Raw genomic sequence first — 24,862 nt, forward strand, 5'->3', positions numbered from 1 at the left:
AGGTCTGCAAGCCCAAGGGCATGAAGAGGGGATGATATTGGGGCCCCTAAAAGGGGGCAAATGGGGAAAGGAAATAGGAGGATCCAGGAAGACAAAACTCCACCAGGACAAAAGGCCCTTCACCTACCACTTGGTGTGCGTCACAGAGCACATTATAAAGGGGAAGGGGACTACTCCAGCCTCTGGTCCCCAGGAACCTGGGAAGTGGGGGAGAGTCTTTGCACACGCGTGGTGTGTCCAGCCTCCACCATCAAGAGCACAGGAGGACCAGGGCCTGTTCTTGCTCAGACACAGAGCACAGAGCCTTCGTGACCTCCCCAAGGAGGCTTCTCAGCCACTTGTCTTGCAAAAGGTGACCGATGCTGCCAGGCGGGCAAGGCCTTAAGTCCACCAGGCCAGACTGGGGATAGAGCTAACCATATTAGAGGGATCTTGAGAAAAAGTCACGGATATAAATCCTCAGGGATTCTGGGGGGGAAAAAACCTGTTAAAAAAAAAAACTCAGCCCCAAGTCATCGGCCTGCGATGGGGGTGCAGGAGCTGAAGGGGGCACTGGAGGGGAGGGCCAGGGGTCACGACCCCAGCCCCACTACGAAACAGTCTTTTCCAGCGGTGGCCAAGGCATTCAGAGCAGTTACACCTGGCTGAAAATCTCTCCATTTTCAGGGACAAAGACTTGCACAGGGGCCCCCTCAGGCGATCTCCGGAGCACACAAACCGTGGGCACCTGCCAGGGCCAGAAGAAAGGAGAACGGGTGAGGAAACCAGGTAGAAATATTGGGACACCAATCCCAGCTACACAGGCCAGCAGCAGCAACGGGGCCCTGGCACTCGGCCCCTTCCTCCCCAGAAGACTCTATGTTTCCCAGGAAACACCTTTATCCATTTGCCACTCCAGGCTCCTTCAGGGTGTGACGGGCACCCTGACCTCTTCCTTCCCCCTTTCCTGGGCTCACTCACTTCCCGTCACCCTCCCTGTCTGGCAGGTTGGGATGGGCCGGGCCTGGCCAAGGACAGGTCCAGGCTCGCAGAAAGGGAAAAGCACGTCAGCGTCAGCGGGAGGGTGCGGCCTGGGACTGGGCCAGGATGCTTGCCCAGCCTGGGATGGCAGCTGCAGCCCAAAGAGCAGGTGGGGGAAGGGGCTCGCAGCTGAGCTGCTGGGAATCTGGGGTCTCAAAGAAGCAGCCTGTTGGTAACTTCTGGAGTATGTTCCCCCCAGAGCCCTCTGTACCAGGGAAGGAGAATAATGAAAGGATTCATGTGTGCTATCCCCACTTCCAGAATTAAGAAACCGGGTCTGTAGAAACCAAGACTGCACTCTTCACCAGTGTCAGGGTGTACTCCTATACACCACTCACCAATCAGAACTTGGCCCCTGGGGGCTCCATATGATGACACTATTACTTACATTTACTATGCATTGCTCTAATAATTTTTATTTACTAGGTTTTGGCAGGATTTTTTCTTTTCTTTTTCTTTTTTTTTTTATTTTTTGGTACTGCAGATTGAACCCAAGGGCATTCTACCTTCAAACTATACCCCCAGCCTTTTTTATTTTTTATTTGGAAACAGGGTCTCGCTAAGTTGCCGAGGCTAGCCCGGAAGCTGCAATCCTCTTGTCTCACTCAGCCTCCCAAGTACTAGAATGACAGGCATTCACCATGGGGCCCGGCTGCTCTCGTTATGTTAGCCTCTGGATTGCTCTATGAGCTAGAGCTTACTACTCCCATCCTCTGGAGGGGGAAACAGAGGCCCCAAGGGGTTTAGTAACCTGCTTAACCAGGTGGCTCATATGGAGTAGGACTGGAATTTGAACCCGGTAGTCTAGCTTGGAGGTATAATCAGGTCCCTGCCTCTCAGACTGGTGCTGTGGGTGGGTGGGTGGTGGGGGTCAGGGAGAAACGTGATGACAGGCAATCCCAGATTCTGATTCCTGCAAACCTATTTCCCGACTTTCCCTTTGTGTTGGGCCCTCAAGTCAGAAAAATCTCAAGAGATAATTTGACTTGGATTTGATTATGAAGAACCTTACCTGCTTTGTAGGTCTGTGCAGCTATTAGGGGGAAAAAAATCCTCAGCTATCTACCGGGATCATCTTTACTAGGATACATGGCATGTGCTCTTGAGCTGGAACTGGCAGGCAAAATTAGGAGATGCCCCAGGGAAGTCAAGAGTGCCTTCCAACACCAAGAGGAAAGGTTTTTCTGGCCTGATCTTCCAAGCTGGGAATCCTGGCCATTAGGCGGTGGGTTCCATGTCTTTTTTTTTTTTTTGGTACTGGAAGTTGAACAGTTAAACTCAGAGATATTCTAACCTCAAACTGCACTCTCAGCCCTATTTTATTTATTTATTTGTGTGTGGGGGGGTACTGGGGATAGAACCCAGGGGCTTTCTACCTCCAAGCCACATTTACTTATTTATTTTTAATTTTTAATTTTTGTGGTACTGGGGATGGAACTCAGAGGCTTTCTACCTCCAGGGGCCACACTCCCAGATCTATTTTATATTTTGTTTGGAAACAGGGTCTCACTAAGTTGCTGACAGCCTAAGTAGCTGAGGCTGGCTTCAAACCTGTGCGATCCTCCTGTCTCAGCCTCCCAAGTACTGGCATTACAGCCCTATGCCACCACGCCCCCCTATCTCCTTACTCTTGGGCTTTTCCCAGTGGGCAGCCCCTCCAGAGCAGCGTAAGTACCTGTGTCCGGGGTCCCAGGGCTCGCCCGAAGCTCTCTCTGCCCGGGGGCAGGCTCCTAACGCGGAAAGCCCCTTGGCGGTCGAGCGAGTGCGGGCGGCGGCTTCGGAGGCGTGCCCGCTCGTGCCACCACTTGAGCTCCTCGGAGACCGCGGCCTTGCTGAGCCCCCGGCCCGCGGGACTGTCCTTGAGCGAGGGTGTCCGCACAATGCGGCTGTGCGAGGGCACGAGCCGCTGGTAGCACAGGGGCGCGCCCTCCTCCTGGTACGCGGCGCCCATAGCTGCGCGGCAGAGCTCCCACTCGCCCGGCGGCAGGTGGCCCTCCGCCACCATCACGTACCGCCCGGCGGGCAAGTACCCGGGGGGCAGCAGCAGCTTGGGGTAGTGGGCTGCCAGCTCCCTGCCACAGGCCGGGCCCCAGGCCCCACGGTGGCGAGGAGCCTCAGGTGGACCCAGTGGCCGCAGGAAGATGTCCGGGCTGCTGCTGCCTGGTGAGGTGGGGTGGGAGATGCTGGAGACATCAGAGCCACTGTCTTCGGAGCAGGAGTGGCAGGCGGGGGGCAGCGGGGGCTTGCTGGGGTTGAAACAGGAGTCTGGGACGGTCACTGTGTAGTGAGTGGGACGGCGGCGGGGAAAGGCGCTGCGACCTCGGCCCTCTGCACTGGCCCGGAAGGAATCCACCCTGCGGAAGGAAAGGAGGTGTATGGAGGATGGGGGTGAGCGACACTGTGGGAATGAGTTGAAGCAGGTGAGGTGGATCCTCCACCCCAAGGCACTGCTGCACACATGCATAGTCCTAGGTCAGGTGTCCCAGAGCAAATAAATGAGCCTCCTCCTGGCCTAATGGGCAGATAAGGCACTTCCCTCCTGCCCATTCACATGTCTGTGGTTTGTGAAATGTGCAGTGCCTCCAGCCTTTCCCACATCAGGATAAACATACAAACACAGCTGCTCCTTGTTATCTGTGGGAGTTTAGTTGCAGGACACCAAAATCATTGGCATAGAACCTACACCTCTTATATGTACGTACACACACACACACACACACACACACACACACACACACTTTTTCTTTCTTTTTTTTTTGGTACTGGGGATTGAACCCAGGGGTATTCTACCTCTGAGAGATACCCCCAGCCCTATTTTTAATTTTGAAACAGGGTCTCACTAAGTTGCTGAGGCTGTCCTTGAGCCTGCAATCCTCCTATTTCAGCCTCCCAAATACTGGGATTACAGGCATGTGCCACCCCACCTGGTTTCCTGCATACTTTAAATCATCTCTAAAGTGCTTGTAACACTTAATACAGTGTAAATGCTGTGTAAATATTTCTTATAATAATGACAATAAATAAGTAAATATGCCAAAGAGATGTAGTTGTAGCTCAGTGGTAGAGTACTTGCCTAGCATGTGGAAAGCCCTGAGTTAGATCTCAGGTCTGCAGAAAGATCTGTACCTGTCTAGTACAGATGTAATTTTTTATTTTTATTTTTTTTTTGGGTGGTGCTGGGGTTCCTGGAAGCCCTTCTATCTCTGGGCTACACTCCCAGCCCTATTTTATACTTTTTTATTTGGAAATAGGGTCTCTTAAGCCAGCGCGGCTGGCTTCAAACCTGTGCGATCCTCCTGTCTCTGCCTCCCAAGTGCGGGGATTACAAGCGTGCGCCACCACACCCGGCTCAGATGTAATTTTTTTTAAAGTATTTTTGATCCTCAGTTGTTTGAGTCTACAGATATAGAGGGCCAACTCTATGCTACATCTGCGTCACATATTCTCAGCCAGTAGAAGTATACCATGTTCAGTGACATTTCATCCACAGGGTCTGTTGGGAACTTTGTAAGGGATGTAATTTGAATATCAAAAGCTACCATGTGGTAACACAAAGCAGCTGCAAACAGCCCAAGGCCTGAGGGAGCTGATACCTAGACTTCTCTCTGCTCATACAGCTGGGCAGGAGCTGTGCCTGCCTTTTGCTAATGTACACAGCAGCACTATTTGTAAAAATGGCCCTGCTAGTTGCTAAAATATAAAATATGCAGCTTTAGTTGAGAGAAGTTGTACCAGACACCCAGTCCAGTGCTGCCTGATTCGCAAATCGAAGATGTTTTGATGGTACTCAGGCCCTCAGGTGGTGGCTAATGCTACATGTCATAATTTAGCCACTGAAACTATTACCAGGTAGCAGGTGACTTGGGTAGTAATATGCAGCCAATTCTCACTACTCATAAATTCACTATTTACAAATTTGCCTACTTGCTAAAATTTATTTTCAAATTAAAAATTTGATATATATACAGCATATTCATGGTCACTTAATAACATTCAAAAACAGCAAAATATTTAGTTGCCTTAAGGGCATATCTCCAGCTGAGCAAAGCTGTACCTCTTTGTTTCAGTTCTTAGGCTGTAAACAAGAGCCACTATGTGGCTTTCTTTTTTCTTTCTTTCCTTTTTTTTTTTTTTGTGGTACTGGAGATGGAACCCAGGGGCATTCTATCACCGAGCTACGCTCCCAGCCCTGATTTTTATTCTTTATTTTGAAACAAGTCTCACTGAGTTGCAAAGGGCCTCACTAAGTAGCTGAGGTTGTCCACGAACCACAATCCTCCTGTCTCAGCCTCCCGAATGCTGGGATTACAATCATGTGTCACCATGCCCAGATATGTGGCATTATTTAGTAGTTTGTTAGTTAGTTGTGCTTTTGGTCGCTGATTTTATTATTTAAAATGGTCCAACAGCTGTGTGTGGTGGCACACATTGTAATCCCAGTACTTGGGAGGCTGAGACAGGAGGATCACAGGTCTGCGGCCAGCTTCAGCTATTTAGTGAGGACCTTTGCAACTTAGTGAGATCCTGCTTCAAAATAAAGAATAAAAAAATAGGGCTGGGGGTGTAGCTCAGGCGTAGAATGCCCCTGGATTCCATCTTCAGTACCACACACACACAAAAAAAAAGGTTCTGCAAATAATGTTATAATGCTATTCACCATTCCTAAACACATGAAGGCTGCAGCGTGTCTTGTGGAGAAAATAAATGTGCCTTACAGTGCCATAGGCTTTAAATTCAATGTTAATGAATCAACAAATATATTAAATAATGTGTCTGTAAGTAGAAGCTCACATAAAACAAAGTTATATATATTAATCAGATAACAAACAGTATTGCGACCAAAGGTTCCCTGGAACCTCACCCTATATTTCCCTTAGAGATAATGGTTCAGTATTTGTTAATTCATTGTTGACAGAAGTTTTATAGACCCTCACTCCCATAAATAATGAGAATTGACTGTACACCAACAGAAAAACAATTGCCCATTGTCAGTGACCAGTAATAAAACAATCACAAAAGTCTCTACCAGCACAAGAAAGAAAACAGAACAAGAGTAGAAAAGCTGAATCAAGTTTTGCAAAATGACAAAACTGGAAGCCGGGCGTGGTGGCGCACGCTTGTAATCCCCGTGCTTGGGAGGCTGAGACAGGAGGATCGCACAGGTTCAAAGCCAGCCTCAGCTACTTAGTGAGGCTCTCAGCAACTTAGTGAGACCCTGTTTCCAAATAAAAATATAAAATAGGTCTGGGAGTTTAGCCTGGAGGTAGAAAAGCCCCTGGGTTCCACCCCTAGTATCACACACACACACACACACACACACACACACACAGACAAAACCGGAGTCTGAATGAAAACTCGCTTCACCGGTGCCTTGTCTTTGCTGACTGCAGTCCAACCTCTTTCAAGAGGCACCCTAAAAAGGGACCCTAAGGAGAAGCCAAGGCACCAAGCATGTGTCCCTCCTGTATTCTAGAAGCTTCCACCCTCCAGCTGTGGCTCTGGGTGGGGGGAGTTCCTGGCATCCCTGGGATGGGCTCTCTCACCTCAGAGACTGCGATTGGCCCCTCCTCCCCTGCATCTCTGGGGTGGCCGGGGCACTGGTGCGGCCCTGCCGCTGGCCAGGCACGCTGCGGAGGGGCACCACGTCATAGGGGGCAGGTTCCAAGAGCCACAGGCTGGAGGCACTGGGCCCATCCTGCGGCGTGGTGGCCGGACTGCTGCAAAGGAATTGGAGATAAGTCAGTGACAGGAATTTGTCTCTGTGTAGGGGCTGGAGAGGCGCAGGAAAATAGAGGCAGTGTAGAAGGAGGTCCAAAAGCCCCTCGAAGGGCCACCAACGCCCACGTTTTCACCATCACAGCCAAGGCAAGGGCCATCCTCTCCACTTTTCCCCTCTTCCCCTGGCCCTCCCCTTCTCCCCACCCCGACCTGGACTCGCTGCTGGGCTCAGAAGACTTCCTTGGCTTCTCATAGGGGTGGTCGAGGCTGGTCTCCTTCCAAGGGCTGTTCTGGATGGGGGCTCGCTCCAGGCCCTCAGGCCCAGGTGCTGCCGGCTGCAGCCCCTGGAGGCTCTGGGGTGGGAGAGGCCGGGAAGGTGGGGCTGGGGACTCCGGGGGAGGTTTTGGCACCTGGGAGTCCTCTATGGGGGAAAAAAAAAATGTGGTAAGGACAGAGGGCAAGGAAACCGGCCCAACAAGAACCCTGCAGCCCATGTCTCCCATGTCGGGCTGGTCTGACGACTCCAGGCCATGGCGCCAGCCCCAGAGTCGCAAACACTGTTCTCTTCTCTTTGAGACTCCCTCCCACAGCCCTGGTTTACAGCTGCCTCTTTCAGGAAGCCTCCCAGGGTTGACTCTCCCTGGCTCACATCGCTCCCCTTTCTAACCGCAGCCTGGCGCCATGCCTCAAGCTAGCCATCTGTTGGCCTAGTTTTCTTGGTCCTGCCGTGCCCAAGCACCCCATTTCCTCATTGGCCTGGGCACTCCTCTGGAAAGGTCTGCCACCGCCTTCTCAGTCCACCCTGACCCTGACCAATCTTGACACTTGTAAATTCTTTATTTTTATTTTTGTGTTACTGGGGATGGAACCCAGTGGCATTCTACCTCCAAGCGACACCCCCAACCCTGTTTTATTCTTTTATTTTCAACCAGCATCCCGCTAGGTTGATGAGAGTCTCACTACTTGCTGAGGCTGTCCTTCAACCTGTGATCCTCCTGTCTCAGCCTCCCCAGTACTGAGATCACAAGCATGTGCCACCATGCCTGGCTAACATTTGTAAAGTCTTCACCTATCGATTGTTTCCAGCCTTCATGGCGAAACTGCCAAAGACTGTGGGCAGACCATCCACTGACTGACCGCTCCCACTGGAAATAGCACCCCAGGGTGCAGGCAGAGCACCCAGGCTTGACTGCCTTTGCTGACATTCACCTTTCTCTTCTTTGTCCAAACTACAGAACTGCTAGACTGGGAGATGGTCAGCACATCCCCACCCTTGACCGAGCACACGCAAGACACACGTCAGGCCTGAGGGTGACGCAGAGGGTGCTGGCACCACCTCCAGAACCTCGCTAAGCCTCTCCCTTCCCCGTGAGGTCCTCACCAGCCCAGGGATCTTCCAGTAGGAACCCCGTCTAGACTGTAGTCCCCAAACCATCCCTCTCACCTTCCTCCAGGAGTAGCCCGTCAGACAGGGAGCTGTCATCCGAGGCACTGAGCTCTGGAAAATCAAAGGGAGAGAAAAGAAGGAAGTGAGGAAATTAACCCACAGATGTGAGTGACCAGCAGGAGTGAGCCCGAGCCCCTCCCAGGGCGGCACCATCAGCAGGACACTTCCAGTATGTGCTACACACTATTGTTTAGATATTATTTGGAAGTAGAAAAAAATTTTCAGAAGTCAGAAGCAAGGAGATGGGAAACTTGATGTTAATCCTGGCTCTGTACTAAACATGCAGCCTTGAATAGGCTCTTTCAATGCTCTGGACCTCTGTTCCCCCATCTGTCAAAAAAAAAAAAAAAAAAAAAAAAAAGCCAGGATCCGGGCATGGTGGCCCACACCTACAATCCCAGGAATTGGGAGGCTGAGACAAGAGGATCACAGGTTCAAGGATAGCTTCGGCAACTTAAAGAGACTCTGTTTCAGAATTTAAAAAAAGAAATAAAAAAGGCTGGGGGGTGTATCTCAGAGGTAGAATGCCCCCGGATTCAATTCCCAGTAACACACACACATAGGGCTTCCCGGCAACAGAAGGAAAGGAAGGTACCATTCTGGAAGGCCTGTGGGATGAACTTTTCTACAACTCAACTCAAGGATCCCAAATCCAAGAAGTCCTGCATTGCCAGCAACAAGGGCGGTGCGAGTGGATCTGAGCAGCGGGACTGGGGCCAGTCTAAGTGAGGCTCTGGCCGCCACCCCTAGGGACGGTGCCTCAGGGGCGGCTGGAGGCAATGGGGTGTAGCACTTGCAGCATGCAGCTGTCACTGGGCGGTCACAAGGAACTCACTGTTGCCGCTGCTGTGAACCAATCAGCAATCCTTCCAATCAGGAAAGCCCTCTGTGACCCAATGGAACTCACAAAGCATCTCAACTGTGTTTAACAAGGAAGTTGAGGAGAAATTAATAATCACTAATATTTTTACTAAGCCAATGTGTGTGTGTGTGTGTGTGTGTGTGTGTGTGTGTATGTGTGTGTGTGTTCTGTGGATTGAACCCAGGAGCCTTCTACCTCCAAGCTACATCTCTAGCCCTTTTTAATTATTTTTTATTCTGAAACAAGTTTCACAAAGTTGCTGAGGGTATTGCAAAGTTGCTTGAGTCTGGCCTAGAACTGACAATCCTCCTGTCCCGGCCTCCCAAGTACTGGGATGAGAGGTGTGTGCCACCACCATCTATGCCAATACTTTTATAAGTGCTCTAGCTACCTACTAATTCATGTAATCCTCACAACAACTATACAAGGTAGAGGCCATCATCTCCATGTAAGAGTTGGGGAAACTGAGTCTCAGGGGACTAAGGTGGCATCGGTGAATCTGCCAAAAGGTGCTTGACTCAGAATTCCCACCCAGACAGTCTGACTAGAGTCTGTCCTCTTCACCACCACCCTCAGTTGGCTCACTTATTAGCTAGCATCGAATGTATACATCATTACCAGACCTATTACTATTTACTAAGAAAAGTAAACAGTTCCAAGCATCTTGAAATCCTTTATAGCCAGGTTTGGCAAACTACAGCCCATGGACCAAATCTACTTCATGGGCTGCTTTGACAAGTTAAATTTTATTGAAGCATAGCTACATATTCTCTTACCTAATGTCTAGCTGCTTTAGCACTAAAATGGCAGACCCTGTTTTGAAATAGAAAATATAAAACAGAGCCGGGCATGGTGGCACATACTTGTAATCCCAGTACTTGGGAGGCTGAGATAGGCGGGTCCCTCAGGTTCAAAGAAGAGTTGTGATACTTAATTGACTGTATGACCCACAAAGCTTAAAATATTTACAATCTGCTGGGCGTGGGGGTGCACACCTGTAATCCCAGTACTTGGGAGGCTAAGACAGTAGGCTCACAGGTTGGAAACCAGCCTAGGAAATTAAATAAAACCCTCAGCAACATAGTGAGATCTGTCTTAAAAAATAATAATAAATAAATAAATTAATTAATTAAAAAGGACTGTGGGTATAGCTCACAGGTAGAATGCCCCTGGGTTCAATCCTTAGTATCAAAAGAAAAAGAAAAAAAAAAAAACAAAAACATAGTTACAGCCTGACCTTCTATGGAAAAGTTTGCCAATCTTTTTTTTTTTTTTTTGTACTGGTACTAGAGTAGCAAACTTTACCCTCCACAATTTAGCAAGACTGTTTTGAAATAAAAATATATATATATATATATAACAGAGCCAAGCATGGTGGTGCACGCTTGTAATCCCAGTACTTGGGAGGCTGAGACAGGACGATCACTCAGGTTTGAAGCCAGCCTCAGCTTCTTAGTGAGGCTCTCAGCAGCTTAGTGAGACCCTGTTTCCAAATAAAATATAAAATGGGTCTGGGAATGTAGGCCAGAGATAGAAAGCCCCTGGGTTTCATCCCCAGTACCACATAAAAAACAATAAATAAATAAATAATAATAAAATAAAATAGGGCTGGAGGTGTAGCTCAGAGGTAGAACACCCGTGGGTTCAATCCCCAATACCATGTGGGTGGAGGGGACATATGGTCTGAGAAAAAGAAAGTCATTTCCCATCACCCTCATCTCCATGTAAACAAGCAGATCAATTTTATGGACCGCAAGGAGTACTGCAAAGAGGGACATTGGAGGCGCTTTGCCTTTGGAGAGGTAGCGGCGAGGTGGCACATCTGTCTATCTCCCAACACGAGTAGCTCAGAAGTCTGCGGGTGCCTCAGCCCCCCACCAGCCCTTGCTCCGCCCTCCGTCCAGCCGGACTCTCCACGCACCCCAGCGGAGCGGGAACCACAAAGGCCATTCTTACACACTGAGCATTCTCATGTGCCAGGCTATATGCCTTCGAGTTAAATTAAAAATTCGGTTCCTCAGTCACACAAAGCACAGTTCAAATGCTTCATCACTGCCTGTGACTAGTGGCTACCATACTGGACAGCCCAGATATGGAACACTTCCATCAATGCAAAAATTCTAATAAAGAGCATTACTAAAGACTGGCACTGTCAATCAACAAACGCATACAGGGCACTTGTTTCGTTCCTGGGGCGTGTGCTGAGGGGGTGGCCCTCATCAGGCTCGCCCATGGCAAATTACTTCAACATCTGACTGCTCTCTGCCACCTGCAGCGTACTGGCTAATTACTCTCACCTGGCATAATTATGGTCTCAAATCGGATAACCTTTGTATGGATACCAAAGGTGTGTTTTTACTTTGGACTTTGTGTGTATGTATTTTTTTTTTTCATTTTAAATTCAAAACACCTTTCAGCTACTAAGTAAATAGTAAGTCTTCTCTGCTTCCTCTTTTCTAGGTGAGCACATCTGCAACAGAGAAACCACAAAACAGGACCAACTTGTCCAGACCCGCCCACTGCAGAGCTCCCAAGGCAGGCAGGGCGTCTGGAGCCAGACCTCAGGCTGCAGAGCTGGGTCTCTGCCGGGGCAGGCAAGTCAGCGGGTCCTCTGCACATCCGTCTTCCCCTGGACTGTGCGCCCTGAGAAGGCTCAGAACCTCGGCTCTGCCTCCCATCAAGGGTTAAGCCTCTAGGTGTGTCCTGGCCTGCTCCCCACCTCCAGCAAGGAGCGTGAATGCTCATGATGGCAGCTACAGAGGACACCCACTGCCAACCCAGGTTAGGCAGAAGCTCCCAGCAACCGCGGCATCTGTGGGCAGAGAAGCTGCTGAGCAATAAGAGGCCAGAGGGGTAACTGGAGGGGCTGAGACCAACCAGGACAGGGCGCCTTGCCCTGCCCCGCTGGCCCCCTAGAGACATCTAGCAAGCTGGCCCTCAGGGACTTCCCTGCCCAGGTCACCACTGCCTTTCCTGGGAAGGTCCATCCCTGGGGCCTTGGGGACTGGGAATGCTGTCCTGCAGCCCGGCCAGGCCAGGGCTTCTCAAATCCCCAAAAGGCCTGGCCAGCTGGTCCTGCAGCAGCCCAACAGTCTTGTGGGTCTACTGGTCACCACCACATGGAAACAGCCCCTTCCTTGCCACCTTCTCCTGGCTGCCAGAGGTGCCTGTCTCACGCACTTCCTACCCCAAATTAGAGGCCACAGCAGGAGCAGGTACTGAGAACACTGCCTGCCTAGGGCACAGGCACAGGGCAGGGGCCAGGAGAGCCTTCAGGCTTTCATCTGGGTATACCACCAGGGAAAGAGAACAGCTGTGGCTAAAAGCCAAGCTGATGCACAAAGCTGGGAGCTGAGAATGAAAGGGACACACCCCCTCTTATGCCAAGCCTGGGGTCCCAACTAGCTCTGCCCAGAGCCACTGCCCCATTCCTTACTCCACTCCCCTCAGATGCAGTGGGGGTTCTGGAACCCTCGCAAGGGACTCAGGGGCCACAGGGATTGGGATGGAGGGCTGCAGGTCCTGACCTGACAAGCGAGATATGGGTCAGGACAAAGAAACGCAGCCATGCCTCAGGACTCAAAACCACCACTGCAAGCCAAGCCAGACTGGACCACACTGACTACTCCTCCCTGCTGCCCCCCCCCCCCACGGTCTCCAGACCTACGACTCGGGCACATTAAGGCGCAAGGCAGATGTGGAAAGATGCATCTAGGCCGCTGCAGATGCCAAAGGGGTTGTGGGGTGCGGCCCCAGTGGGGCCGGGCTCCAGCCTTAAACACTGTGGTGACCAGCTACGCACACGGCCATGGCCCAGCCCAGCACTCCCTAACGCAAGCCAGGGAAGAGAGAGTGCGTCGACTTGCACTAGCTCACCTGGAGAAGGACTCCCCCTGTGGGCCTGGGATGGATTAAGTTCAGGGTTAGCCCCCAGAATGCCTTCTGCCAGTGTGTGTGTGTGTGTGTGTGTGTGTGAGAGAGAGAGAGAGAGAGAGAGAGAGAGAGAGAGAGAGAGAGAGAGAGAGGCTGACTGACTACTAGGGACTGAACCCAGAGGCATTCTACCTTCAAGCTACACCCTCAGCCATTTTTCAAACTTTTTTAAATTTTGAAGCAAGACTTGCGCTAAGTTGCTGAGGGCCTCACTAAGTGGCCGGGGCTGTGGCCTCAAACCTATGATCCTCCTATCTCATCCTCCCAAGTAGTGGGATTACAGACTGCGGGTGACAACCCCCCGCTTGGGAAGTCTTCTTAAGGGTGGTCTATCTTGCAGAGGATACAAGAGGGAGCGGGATGTTTTCTAAGGAGATGGAGAAGAGGGTCTCCCGGGATGGTTGAGGTTCGCTGGGGCTACAGAGGGTGAGGATGGGGTTAAGGTGGGTCCAGGAGGCCTGTCTGCCCAGATGGGGCTGATGCGGAGCCTTAAACAGTGCCAGGCCTGCAGGTGGTGCCAACCAACGCTGCCCCCACCCCACAGAAGCCGAGTAGAGGGCCGGCAGGGCTGCTGGGCAGCGGGCTCACCTCGGCCCAGCGGCGCTGCGGCTGGAGAGGGCTCGTTGCTGCGCCGCTCCCCCAGGCGGCGCTGGAGCTCCCGCAGCTTCTTCTCCTCCTGCAGCGCCACGTGCTTCCGCTGCCGGCGCGCGTGCCTGCTGAGGTCCTCCTCCGCGCACAGCCGCCGCGCCGCCTCCGTGATCTGCAGCTGCAGGGCCAGCTGGCGCTGCAGGCCGCTCAGGGGGTCCTGAGAGAGGGGGCAGGCGCTCAGGGGGTGCGGAGGGCACACAGCAGCCCTCACCCTGAGCTCGCGGCCGGCACTAAGCCCAAAGGGCAGAGGGGAAGCCGACAGCAGCGTCCAGGGCCCAGGAGCAGAGGGAGGGGCCTGACAGCCAACTCCTCACCTGGAAGTTGGCATGGGCACCCACTCCCAGCCTGCCTGCCTGCCTAGCCAGGATGGGTGGCAACCCAAGAGGGACACTTTCCCTCCTGACCCCAAAGGGTTTGGCAGGCCAGCCCATGGAAACCACCTCCATTCTTACCAAGGGGAAGGGCAGGGAGGCCCAAGCCACCTCCGCCTCGTTCCTCCTATGAGGAGAGAGAGAGGACAGCCCTAGGGGCCGGAGGAACCTGTCTGAACAGAGAGGCAACTCCTCTCTGGGTTGGTGCCTGGTGCTCTTAACTGGCCCTCGGCCCACTGGGGCCAAATCCAGGGTCCCCCTTGAGTCTCCAGCGCCGGAGGTGGCACATTTCCCAGGGCCATCTGGGCCACCCGCAAAGAGGTGCGCCTGGCTGACACAGCCAAGCACACTCACGGGCACAAGGGTGTCCTTGCCGTGATGGTCAGCCTTTGGGGATGGTGGGAGGGGACATTCCCAGAGCTCCTCACCTCCCTGTGCAGGGCCCACTCATCCAGCTTGTACGCGGCTCCGATCCTGCGGCGGACCTTGGGGGCCTTCTCCCCAGGTTTTAGGGGATACTCTGCTGGCAAGGTGCCCGTCAGTTCCTAGGGGGTAAATAAAGTCAAGCCAGGCCTCTCTCCTCTTGCCCAGCTCTGGGCCTGCCCTGCACAGTGGGCCTTCCACAGGTGCCCCTGAGACCACAGAGCCACTCCCAGCCCTGCCCACCATTACTCCACCCATCCTCCACTCCTCAGTACACAGTCCTCCTCCTTTCCCTCCACATCTCCTGCTGATCACTCCTTCAGAGAGCTCCACTGACCCAGGACAGTCCTCAGAGGCGCTCATGTCTCCTCGGCCTCCGCCCTCCTCAGGCCCTTCTTCCTCTGTGCCCAGGGCCCTGCCCAGGTTTTAACTCTCTTCCACCCTGGTGCCCAAACTCCAGCCTAATTTCCAGGATCCCTTTAGAATGGGGTTCCCCCCTCTCAGCCCTGATATCCCAAATTGTGGCCCCAGGGCTCCTCAGGTTAACCCCAAGGTTGTACATCGGCCAGGAACTGGCCAGGGCCCTCACCGCCTCCCTCAGACAGAGTCTCCGCAGCTCCTCCAGGCAGGCCTCGAGCCGCGCCTCCAGGGCCCTCTGCTGCTTGCGCACCGCGTGGGTCAGCTCCTTCATCGGGGAGATGGGGCTGTCGGGGCCTGCGGGAGGGCAAGGGGTGCATCTCAGGGGAGCTAAGGCGGGAAGCCTTTCTCCAGCACTCGCTGACCACCCCTAGGGGAGTCTATACCTACACACACACACACACACACACACACACACACACACACACACACACACACACACACAAATGCCTGCCCACAAATTACAGGCTAACTGCTGCGGCCTGTGTTGTAACCACAAAACACCACATCTGGCTGCCCAAATGAGCAGCATTATAGCTCAGAGGAAGGGCTGTCCAACCAGGTGACCTGCAGCAGGAGGAGGGCTGCACAGTCAGGCAGAGCTCCTTCTTCTCCTCCCCTTCCCTTGCCTCCCCTCCTCCCCTTCTCCTCTCCCCTTCCATCTCCTCCTCCTTCATCCTCTCTCTCTCTCTCTCTCTCTCTCTCTCTCTCTCTCTCTCGCAATGCACACACACACACACACACACACACACACACACACATTCATGCCTCTCCTGTCCTCTGTCAAGACTAGACCAGACTAGACCCATGGACCCAGGCCAACCAGAGAAACAGGACATTAACACTGGCCATATAAGAAAAAAAAAAATTGTGTGTGTGGTTCCAGGGACTGAAGCCAGGGGCATTCTACCTCTAAGCCACACCCCCAGCCCTTTTTATTTTTCATTTTAGAAACAAGGTCTTACTAGGTCGCTGAGAGTCTCACTACATTGCTAAGGCTGTCTTGAAGCTGCAATTCTCTTGTCTCAGCCTCCCAAGTACCAGGATTACAGGTGTGTGCCACTGCGCCTGGCTAAGACTTTTTTCAACTTAATAATCACTGGGGTTATAACATAGTGAGAACTCGTTTCAAAATAAGAAAACAAAATCAGGCTGGGAATGTAGCTCAGAGGTAGAAGGCACCTGGGTTCAACCCTCCCTTTCCACAAAAACAAAACAAAAGAAATCACTGGGGTTAAAGTTGAACATTACAGATCCCTGTTCCAGATAGGACTGAAATTCCAGGCCAGACCTCTCCAGGGAAGAAAATCACAACTATTCCTGAGGCTCCAGCCCTTCCAGGATCTGCCCCTCCCCCCTCCAGTCTTCCAGAGTCCCTGCTCGGCCACTCCTGGGCCTGGGACTCAGGACTCCAGGGGCTGGGGCAGGGGGTTCCCCATCCACTCACCAGACTGCAAGATGATGCCGCTGTCTGTGTCGCTGACCTCATCCTTAGTCTCCATGGCGGGCTTCTGGGAGGAGGGGGCACAGAGCAGGGAGGAGCACCACCCGTCCCAGACTGGGCCAGGATGTGTAGGTAGTCTGGAATTCCCCCAGCTTTTAAGAGAAAAGAGAACGATAACCAAAAAGCTCTAGTTAAACACTCTGGATTCCAAACAGAACTTAGGAAAGGACGGGTGAACGGTGTTGGTGGAATGATCAGGCGTCGGGGCTCTCAGCGAGCTCGCTGCAGGACCGCCAACTCCCGCCAGGCCTCCTTCCAAGAGAGGCCACAGGCCAAGTTCTCCCGGCCCTAGGGGACAACTACAGTGGTGGCCACATGAGCCACAAGATTGGGGAGGACAACAAGGGAAAAGCAAAGAAAGAGGGTGAGTCAGAAGGTCCAGGTAGATGGGATGGGCTGCCATACTGAGAAGGAAGAGGAAAAGGCCTACATGGGGCCCAAGGACCTGGGAGAACAAGGCATATACTACTCCCCCAGTGGACGAGAGTTCTTAAGAAATTGGCTGGACAGTGGACACTAGGCTAACGCTACTCTGGGACCCCCAAAGTCCAGGTTGCCCTGCTCTCCTGACCTAGTTATTCCTCTATTGGCAGGTGCAGCCACTCGGCCATAGTTCCCAAGCTCTGAGAACTCCTGAGCCACGCACTGTACTAGAAGAGCCTTCAAGGAGTCAGCCTGGGTCCCCACACCCCACAGCCAGGGTAGACCTGGTCTGTCAGGATTGCCAGGAGCCGGAGCAGGGACGCAGGAGCAGCCCAACGACAGGAAGGAGACCACCTGCTCCTCCGCTTCCCTGGGCCCTGGTGGCACTCGGGTGTAGTGGGTGCAATCCCAGTGGAGCGTCAGTCCAGGCGGGCACCAGCTACCCAAACAACACCTGGGCCGCCCCCGCCCTTCCAAGCCCACAGCCCCGGTGGGCGCCCAGCTGGCCAGCGCCAGCAGCTGCTGGCTGGAGCAGGGAGAAGAGGGCGGGCTGATCCCGGGCGGAGGTCTAGAAGGAGAGGCCAGCCACCTCCTCACTGAGTCAGCCATTGTGCAATAGTCCAAAAGGCCTTCGGAGTTTCTGTACGGAGCTTATCCTACCTGCCTCCTCGGAGCACAGCCCTGAGGTGGGCTCACCTAGCACGGGCAGCCAACCAAGCCTTGGGGAAGCTGATCACGAAGCCCGGCAGAGGCGAGAGGGGCCCCTACGCCGGGTCCCTAGCAGTACCTCTGTGCACAGAGACTGCAGAGCAGGGAAATGAAGGGCAGTTACAGACCTCTGTACACAGCACGGCTTATCAACGTACCACGGGAAGCAACAATTAAAACCACGGCTCTAAAAACAGCATGTACCTTGCACTTTGGAGTTTCAGTCTTCTGAGAGAGTCTACAGAATGCATGGAAGAATAAAAAGAAAGTTCATGTGGACCTTTATAAACATGCCAGAGAGAGATTAGAGCCTCAAGGAATGTAAGGTGACTATTAGCTCTGTACTGTCCCTCTATCCCAAACCCTCACCTCTCCTAGGACAGAGGAGCCAGCAGCCCAGCCTCCCTCACCCTCGGGGTCCCCTCACCTGCCCAGCAGCCAGGGACCCCAGGGCTTAGCCCCTGCTGGAACTAGGAAGCAGAGACCGGCCTCAGCTGGCACAGTGAACTCTTTCCCTTGAACAAAAGGAGGAGGCAATATGGTAGGGAAGCCACTAATTGGTCACACTTGCTAATTAATTATTAACCACTAAGGAGTTGCCTTGGAAAGCTGGGGCAGCTCGGCCCCTGCTTCTCAGAGAAGTGGGGACTTCCAGACATGGGGTAAGGGGGCGTGCCTTTCCTCCAGCTCCCTGGGCCAGGTGAGCCCAGTCCCTCCTGCCAGCATCAAGGGGGACTGTCAAGGGGGGATCCCAATTTGGTGCTGGGTCTGCTTGGGGCTAACACGCCACCCCAAGCAGGATGAGAACACTAACAAGGGCTTGGACGTTCCAGGGTTACCTGGAAAGTCACCTGGTCTCACCCATGCACTACAGAGAGCAGGCAGCGCTTCTGAGCAGGTCCCGCTGCACCGGAAAGGAGCAGAGGCTGCTGGGTGCCCAAGGAGTCCCTCTGGCCCTCCCCGGCACCCAGGGCACGGGAACGGTATCCCCAGAAAAAGGCAGAGGAGAAAAAGGCACAGACGGCAAAGGGGAAATCCTAACGTACTCTCTCTCAGGCAGGCCATTAGTGGCCCCCCTCATCAAAAATGTGTCCACCAAACCAGGTCCTGGGCCTCAGTTCCAGTTCATCTCTGCCCTCCTGGGAATCTACCAGCAGCCCCTATTATCCTGTGCTCTGACATGAACCAGGGCGTCCCAGGGCATGGCCGCAGCCTGAGCTTCCTTCATTCCCAAGCTGGTCTGCCCCTCAGCCCCAAAGTCGGCGCCCCTGCCCGGCCCCACCCTCACCTGCTTCTGGGACTCAGTCCAGGAGTTCAGGCCAACCCCCCTGCTCGGAGGTCGGGGGTGAGGGCCCTCGCATGTCACTTCTGGCCTCTGAGTCTCCCAGGCCAGGCCAGCTGCCTGCACTCTCTCTCTGACCCAGCTGCAGCTCTCCACACAGCCCCTTTCTGCCAGTCCCTCAGTCCCTGAGTCCCTCCCGGTCCCTCCCTAGCCCGGCCCGGGAGCCAGGTTACTTGTTATGACTTGAGTCAGAGGGGAGGGGCAGGTGAGCAAGTCCTTCCCTGAACTAACCCTCTGCTGACTGTGGCCAGCTGGCGGCTCTGCCGCTGCACTTCCGGGCAGAGGGGAGCTGGGTAAGGGGCTCCCCAAGGAGGGACCCCAGAGGAAAACAGCGGAGGTCGAGTCTTGGTGGCTGAAAGGGACCCCGGTGCCAGGTGCCCTCCTGGGCCAATGGCTCTCTCTGCTTTCCTTGTTTTCCTCTCTAGAAACCAATGAATGTTAAGCCCCCACCCCTGAAAAAAGGGTAAAACAAACTGACCAAGAGGGTCACTGTTCTTCCCTGTAAGTTGAAATGGAGACCAAGGCCTGAGTTTTGTCTCTCCCAGATCAGGATTTTAAATGCTGGGGGCTGCCATACACATTAGTCCCAGCCACTAGGAGGCTGAGGCAGGAGGATCACTTGAGCCCAGGAGTTTGTTTTGTTTTGTTTTGTTTTTGGTGGTACTGGGGGTGGAACCCAGAGGCTTTCTACCTCTGGGCTATACTTCCAGATCTTTTTTATATTTTATTTGGAAACAGGGTCTCACTAAGTTGCTGAGAGCCTCACTAAGTAGCTGAGGCTGGCTTCAAACCCGTGTGATCCTCCTGTGTCAGCCTCCCAAGCGCGGGGATTACAAGTGTGTGCCACCACGCCCGGCTGAGCCCAAGAGTTTGAAGTTAGCCTGGGCAGCCCCATCCAAAAAAAAAAAAAAAAGCCTGTAATCTCAGTAATTGGGAGGCTGGACACAGAAGTATCACAGGTTTCAGGCCAGCGCCAACAATTTAGAGAGACCCTCGGCAACTTAGTAAGAACATGTTCCAAAAGAAAAAATAATATAGGGCTAAGGGTGAGCTCGGAGGTAGAATGCCACTGGTTCAATCTCTACTATGGCATGAAAATACAAAAATAAAATAAATATATAAGATTCATCTGTCCAAAAAGTAAAGAAAAGGAAAAGGGGGTGGGGGTATAGCTCAGTGGTAGAGTGCAAACTGGAGACCCTGGGTTTAATCTCCAGCACACACACAAAAAGACCCTCAGGGCTGGAACTGCAAATGCAGAGGCCCAAGGGTGCTAGAGAGGGAACCTGGCTGTTCTCTCCTTCTACCAGACACATACTCCCTGGCGCATTAAGCCCACCACTTCCCAGCTTATAACTTATATCCAGCCCCCAGCAACTTGGTCCATGGGGCCGGAACCCCAGCCCTGCCTCTTAACCACAGAAAGATCACTGAGACTCCGGGTCCTTAGCCCCCTCCCCAAATGCAAGGAACCTGAGACCAAAATGAAACTTGTTTTCTACACAAAGATAAGCCTCCGGGTCACCCAACCCCCTGACCCTCAAGCAAGCAGAACACTGGAATCCAGCAGGCAGGGGAAGACAGAGCAGGCTGGCTGTGCTGCACTCAGTGGCCACCCGGCCCCTGATCCTGATCCCAGCACCCCCACACTAGTCTGAGATGAGGTCCCTGCTCCCCACCCCAGTGCAGGATGCCAGAAAAGTCTGCAGGCACCAAGCATTTCCAGTGGAGAAGAACTGGTCACAGTCGGCCACCACCCCCCCCCCCCACACACACACACCTTCACATTCCTGTACACGCCCTCTCCAAATAATGCTAGCCCCAGAGTCCTCCAGGCTGACCACTCCCACCCCTCCCCTGGCTGAGGCTGAGGGGCCCTCACAGGGGACAGTCCCTCCCCACCGTGGGGAGCAGCTCTCGGGGCCTCCCAAGCAACCAGCCCTCCACAATACAGCAGCCCCTCCCCAGCCCCCTACAGGTTTGCACTTTCTTCAAAAGTCAAACAGAGAGGCTGACTCTGGGCACAAGCAGCCCTTCTTCCGCCTTGCCCATCCCCCCAGCTCCAAGAGGGGAGGGCAGTGGAAGTTTCTAGAATTAGAATCAGCTCATAGCTCACATTTTTTAATGCATGGAATGAAATTGAAAGCATCACTAAGCAGATCAATTATATTGAAATACGGTTCTAAACCTGAAAACCTTAGCCACAAAGATGCGTCTTTTATTTACATTAAACAAGATCCAGTGGTGCGTAATTTCTTGCAAGTGGCAAGCGTAAGCAGTGTTGCAAGACTGCTGCAGCAACTCTGGTGTCATAGAAAATATGAATCCCACTCCAGGCAGGTCACAGCACTGCAATGCCACGGCGGTGCGCTGCGGCTGCCTCCCCAACCAAAAGCAACGTGAAATTTCTGTTAAAGGATGGTGAAAGGGTAGATCCCCGGACCTTCCCGTCCAAGTTTCCAAACTCTTTGCATTATATCCGCAGATGTCTAGGGGGCCACGGATCCAGTTACAAACCTGGCCCAGAGAACCCACCAACCAGCGGGGCTCAGGAAAGAGAAGTGAAATCCACTAGGGCCTGTCCATACCTGGACATAAATTCCTTAACTTGTCTTCCAGGAAAAGCCTCCAGGCCTTTCACTAATGACTCTTATGGTTTGGAGCCAGCGTTTCAATAATGACCATTAGCACAAGAAGACAGGTTGTCTGGTCAATGATGTCACAAGCTCAAAATCCCCTGTCCAGAACATATTACTCCCACACACACATCCACCAGAACATGGGACCTGTTTAGAGGCATGCCATCCAGTCAACAAGCAACTTCTCCCTCTCCCTGCCTGTAAACCCCACTACCAACTGTTTGGGAGGCTGATTTGCACTTAGAGCTCTTGGCTTCCTGGATGGTCTGCTGCCCAATAAAACTTTTTTCTTTTTGCAAAAATCCTACATTACGGTATTGGCTTCTGTGCAGGCTGGCCAGCCAAGCCTTTGCTCGGTATAACATTAGTACAGATGAACTTGTTTGCATTGATTTCTGGGAATCCTTGGGGACACCCTGCTCCCCCAAATTCACACCCAGCATTTCCCACATGAACAGAATCTAAGGTTTTGAAAGGGGAAGACAAACACTTTACTCCCACCAACAACCTCAGGGAGTTCCATGGAGCTGAACTGGGAGCTTGGTGTCCCACTTAACCCAGTCCCAAATCCCAGAGCACCATCACCAAGACCATCAGGGGCTGAAGAGCATGGGGTTTCCTCACACAGTATTATGGTATTTAGAATGTGACCTTCATGGACAAGAGTGATCCTCCAGGAAGAGAGAAACTACCTCTTCTGAGTTTTTGTTTCCTATGGGAAAGTATGGACCTAGAAAACACTTCCTCAGCCCTGTAGCCAGTCACTTTCCTTTTTAATTTTATCTTTTTAAATTCCTTTTTCAGACGGGCATAATCCCAGTACTTGGGAGGCTGAGACAGGAAGATTGCAGCTTTGAAGCCAGCCTCAGTCCAGTCTCGACTGAGACCCTGTTGTAAGACCAAAACTTGAAAAGGAGCTGGGGGGTGTAGCTCAGAGGTAGAATGCATCTGGGTTCAACCCCAGTAGCACCAAAAAAAAAAAAAAAAAAAAAAAACCCAAAACTTTTTTAAAGTTTTTTCTGATATGCCAGGATCCAGAGTTCTTTAAACCAAGCACCTCACCTTACCATCTCCACATCCCCAGAAACAGCCATTAAAAGTAGTCAGTCGCTGAGGATCCTAAAATTAGACTTAATGAATTAACAAATCCATGGCCAGCTGCTATAGCTGGCCTTGAAAAAAGAAGGGAACCAGCCCGGGACCCTCCAGGCAGGAAGGATGGGAGATCAGTCCTTAACTGTTTTTTCTCTGCTCTCCTCGGGGGGCCCATTGGGAAAGGTGTTAGCCGCCAAACAGGCGATGGTGGGGTGAGCCGGCTGGGACAGGGGAACCCCGGGAGAGCCTGGAATGCGCCCTGAAATCAAACCTCTAGGCTTTCTGTAAAAAGCCCCTTTGTCCAGCCGCTCCCCTCCCCCACGCGCCCTCCACTTCCAGGCCGGCCCGGGGCTAGGCTCCTTTTGTTTAGCTCCTTTCTGGCTTCCCGGAACCTGGCCAGGAGATCCACGGCAGGGGAAGCTCGACGGAGACCTTCGAAACGTGCATTTGGGGAAGAAACCCAGAATTCCCGCCCCCTTGGTGCAATGACTCCTTCCCCTGTAAGAGCCCCTCCGCTAAGGTTGAAGCCCGTGGGTTCAGTGGCTGGATCCCCCCAGCTCGCCGCGCCGGGCTCCCCGAAGTTTCCCCCTTACCTGTCCCATGGAGCGCGGGCGCCTCCCGCCCGGCCCCGCGCGCCCCGCGCCTGCCCCGCAGCTTCAGGACCTGCGGGCCGGGGCCATCGTCCCTCTCCCCGGCTCTTCCCCCAGCCTTCCGTCCCCGGAGGTATTTCATTTAACTTCGGCATTTGCAGCATCCCAAATGTTAAAGATCCCAAGACATCTGTCCCTTGGGGCGTACCAAGGCCCAGAGGAAAGAGGGGGCGATGCGCGCGGGAGCCCGGGACTCGGGTCCTGGGGTCCGGCCCGGGCGGCGCGGTGGGGTGGGGCGGCGCGGGCCGGGGTGGGGGTCCTGCGGGAGCGGCAGCTCGAGGGTCCAGGCGGGCCCCCTCCTCGCGCTTTCGGACGCCCGCGCGGCGGACACCCCTGGCGCGGCCAGTTTCTGCAGCCCGGGCGGGAGGAGGCTCCTCTCCCCGTCCCAGAGCCGCCTTTCTTGGGCGCGCTCCGGCCTGGCTGGGGGCAGCCTTCCTTCCCGAGACCCCAGCCTGGAAGAATGGAAGCCGATGCCGCCCCTCCCCCGCTGGCCGGTCCCCTTCCCCCTGGCCGGGCGCCGCAGCCGGCGGTCGAGCGGCGGGCGCGGGTCGAGCCGGGATCACCTCCCCTCCCGCTGGCCGGGGACGCGGGAACTCGGCTGCTCCCCCGAAAGGCGGACCCGTCCGTCCATCCATTCACCCAGTGGTACTTCCCCGTTTCCATTTGCTCACTTAACATTTATTGAGCACCCACTAGTGTCCGGCACGCTGGACCAAGGTGTGAGTCCCTTTACCGGAGGGTCCCTCCCTCTATAAGAAGCCACGGCCAAGTGGGGCCAGGAGCCAGAAACGGGAGGCTCACCCAGGCTGAGACTCCGGAGACTGAGACCGGAGGATCACAGGTTCAAAGCCAGGCTTAGCAAGACCCTATTTTAAAAGGGGCGGGGGGGGGGGTTTGCCGGGCGTGGTGGCGCACGCTAGAAATCCCCGCTCTTGGGAGGCGGAGACAGGAGGACCGCGCAGGTTCGAAGCCAGACTCAGCTCTCGTTTAAGAGACCCTGTTTCCAAATAAAGTGGGTCTGGGAGTGTTGCCCAGAGGTAGAAGGCCCCTGGGTTCCATCCTCAGTACCATCAAAAAAGGGGTGGGGCTTGGAGGCTGAATACCTCTGGATTCCGTCCTCCATTACACACACACACACACACACACACACTCGCCAGCCTCAGCCACTTATGAGACTCAGCAGCCTAGGGAGACCCTGTTTCAAAGTAAAATAAAAAGGGCCAGGGATGTAGCTTGGAGGTAGAAAACCCCTGTATTTGGTCCCCAATATCATGAAAGAAAAAAGAAAGAGAAAACACACACACACACACACACACACACACACACACACACACACACACAGAAGGAAAGCAAGGAAAGGAAAGCCCTAGGAGCTGTGGGGAATGCAGGGCATGGGACTCAGACACCTGAGGAGCCCAAGCCCGAGGGTTGAGGCCAGGGGGCAGGCAGGCCCTGCAGGAAGCAAGACAGCTCCCTGCGGCTGCCCAGGTTAGCCAGGTTGTACTGAGAGGACAGGCTGGCCCAGGCTCTGCTCAGCTTGCTCCTGGCCACAGCTGCGTTTGTCCAGAGCGGGTTCTAGAGCAGGTTCTAAATGAGCTAAATTGGCTGACGAGCCTGGCAGGCTAGCTAAGGAGTTGTTTATCTTAAAAGGAAAGAGAAGCT

The 24,862-nt window shown here is 53.6% G+C and overlaps 1 protein-coding gene across 3 annotated transcripts; it reads right to left on the bottom strand.

Moving 5' to 3' along the window:
* Positions 1-634: 634 nt before the first annotated feature.
* INAVA (innate immunity activator) lies at positions 635-23,337 on the bottom strand (the record flags this gene model as incomplete). Of its 3 annotated transcripts, none has more annotated exons than XM_080698971.1 (10): positions 635-727; positions 2,696-3,374; positions 6,564-6,737; positions 6,949-7,159; positions 8,183-8,236; positions 13,569-13,785; positions 14,428-14,544; positions 15,012-15,136; positions 16,287-16,435; positions 23,144-23,337. In XM_080698971.1, 10 exons carry the CDS (start codon positions 23,302-23,304, stop codon positions 635-637), a joined length of 1,980 nt encoding a protein of 659 aa, XP_080555097.1. The 3 variants fall into 3 exon arrangements, with proteins under 3 accessions (XP_080555097.1, XP_080555096.1, XP_080555098.1); XM_080698970.1 differs by having other exon boundaries at positions 6,564-6,734; positions 23,144-23,304; XM_080698972.1 differs by lacking the exons at positions 13,569-13,785; positions 14,428-14,544; positions 15,012-15,136; positions 16,287-16,435; positions 23,144-23,337 and having other exon boundaries at positions 6,949-7,157; positions 8,183-8,221.
* Between the last annotated feature and the right edge of the window lie 1,525 nt (positions 23,338-24,862).

The sequence above is a fragment of the Muscardinus avellanarius genome (assembly GCF_963383645.1).
Source record: "Muscardinus avellanarius genome assembly, chromosome: 7".
Classification (NCBI taxonomy): domain Eukaryota; kingdom Metazoa; phylum Chordata; class Mammalia; order Rodentia; family Gliridae; genus Muscardinus; species Muscardinus avellanarius.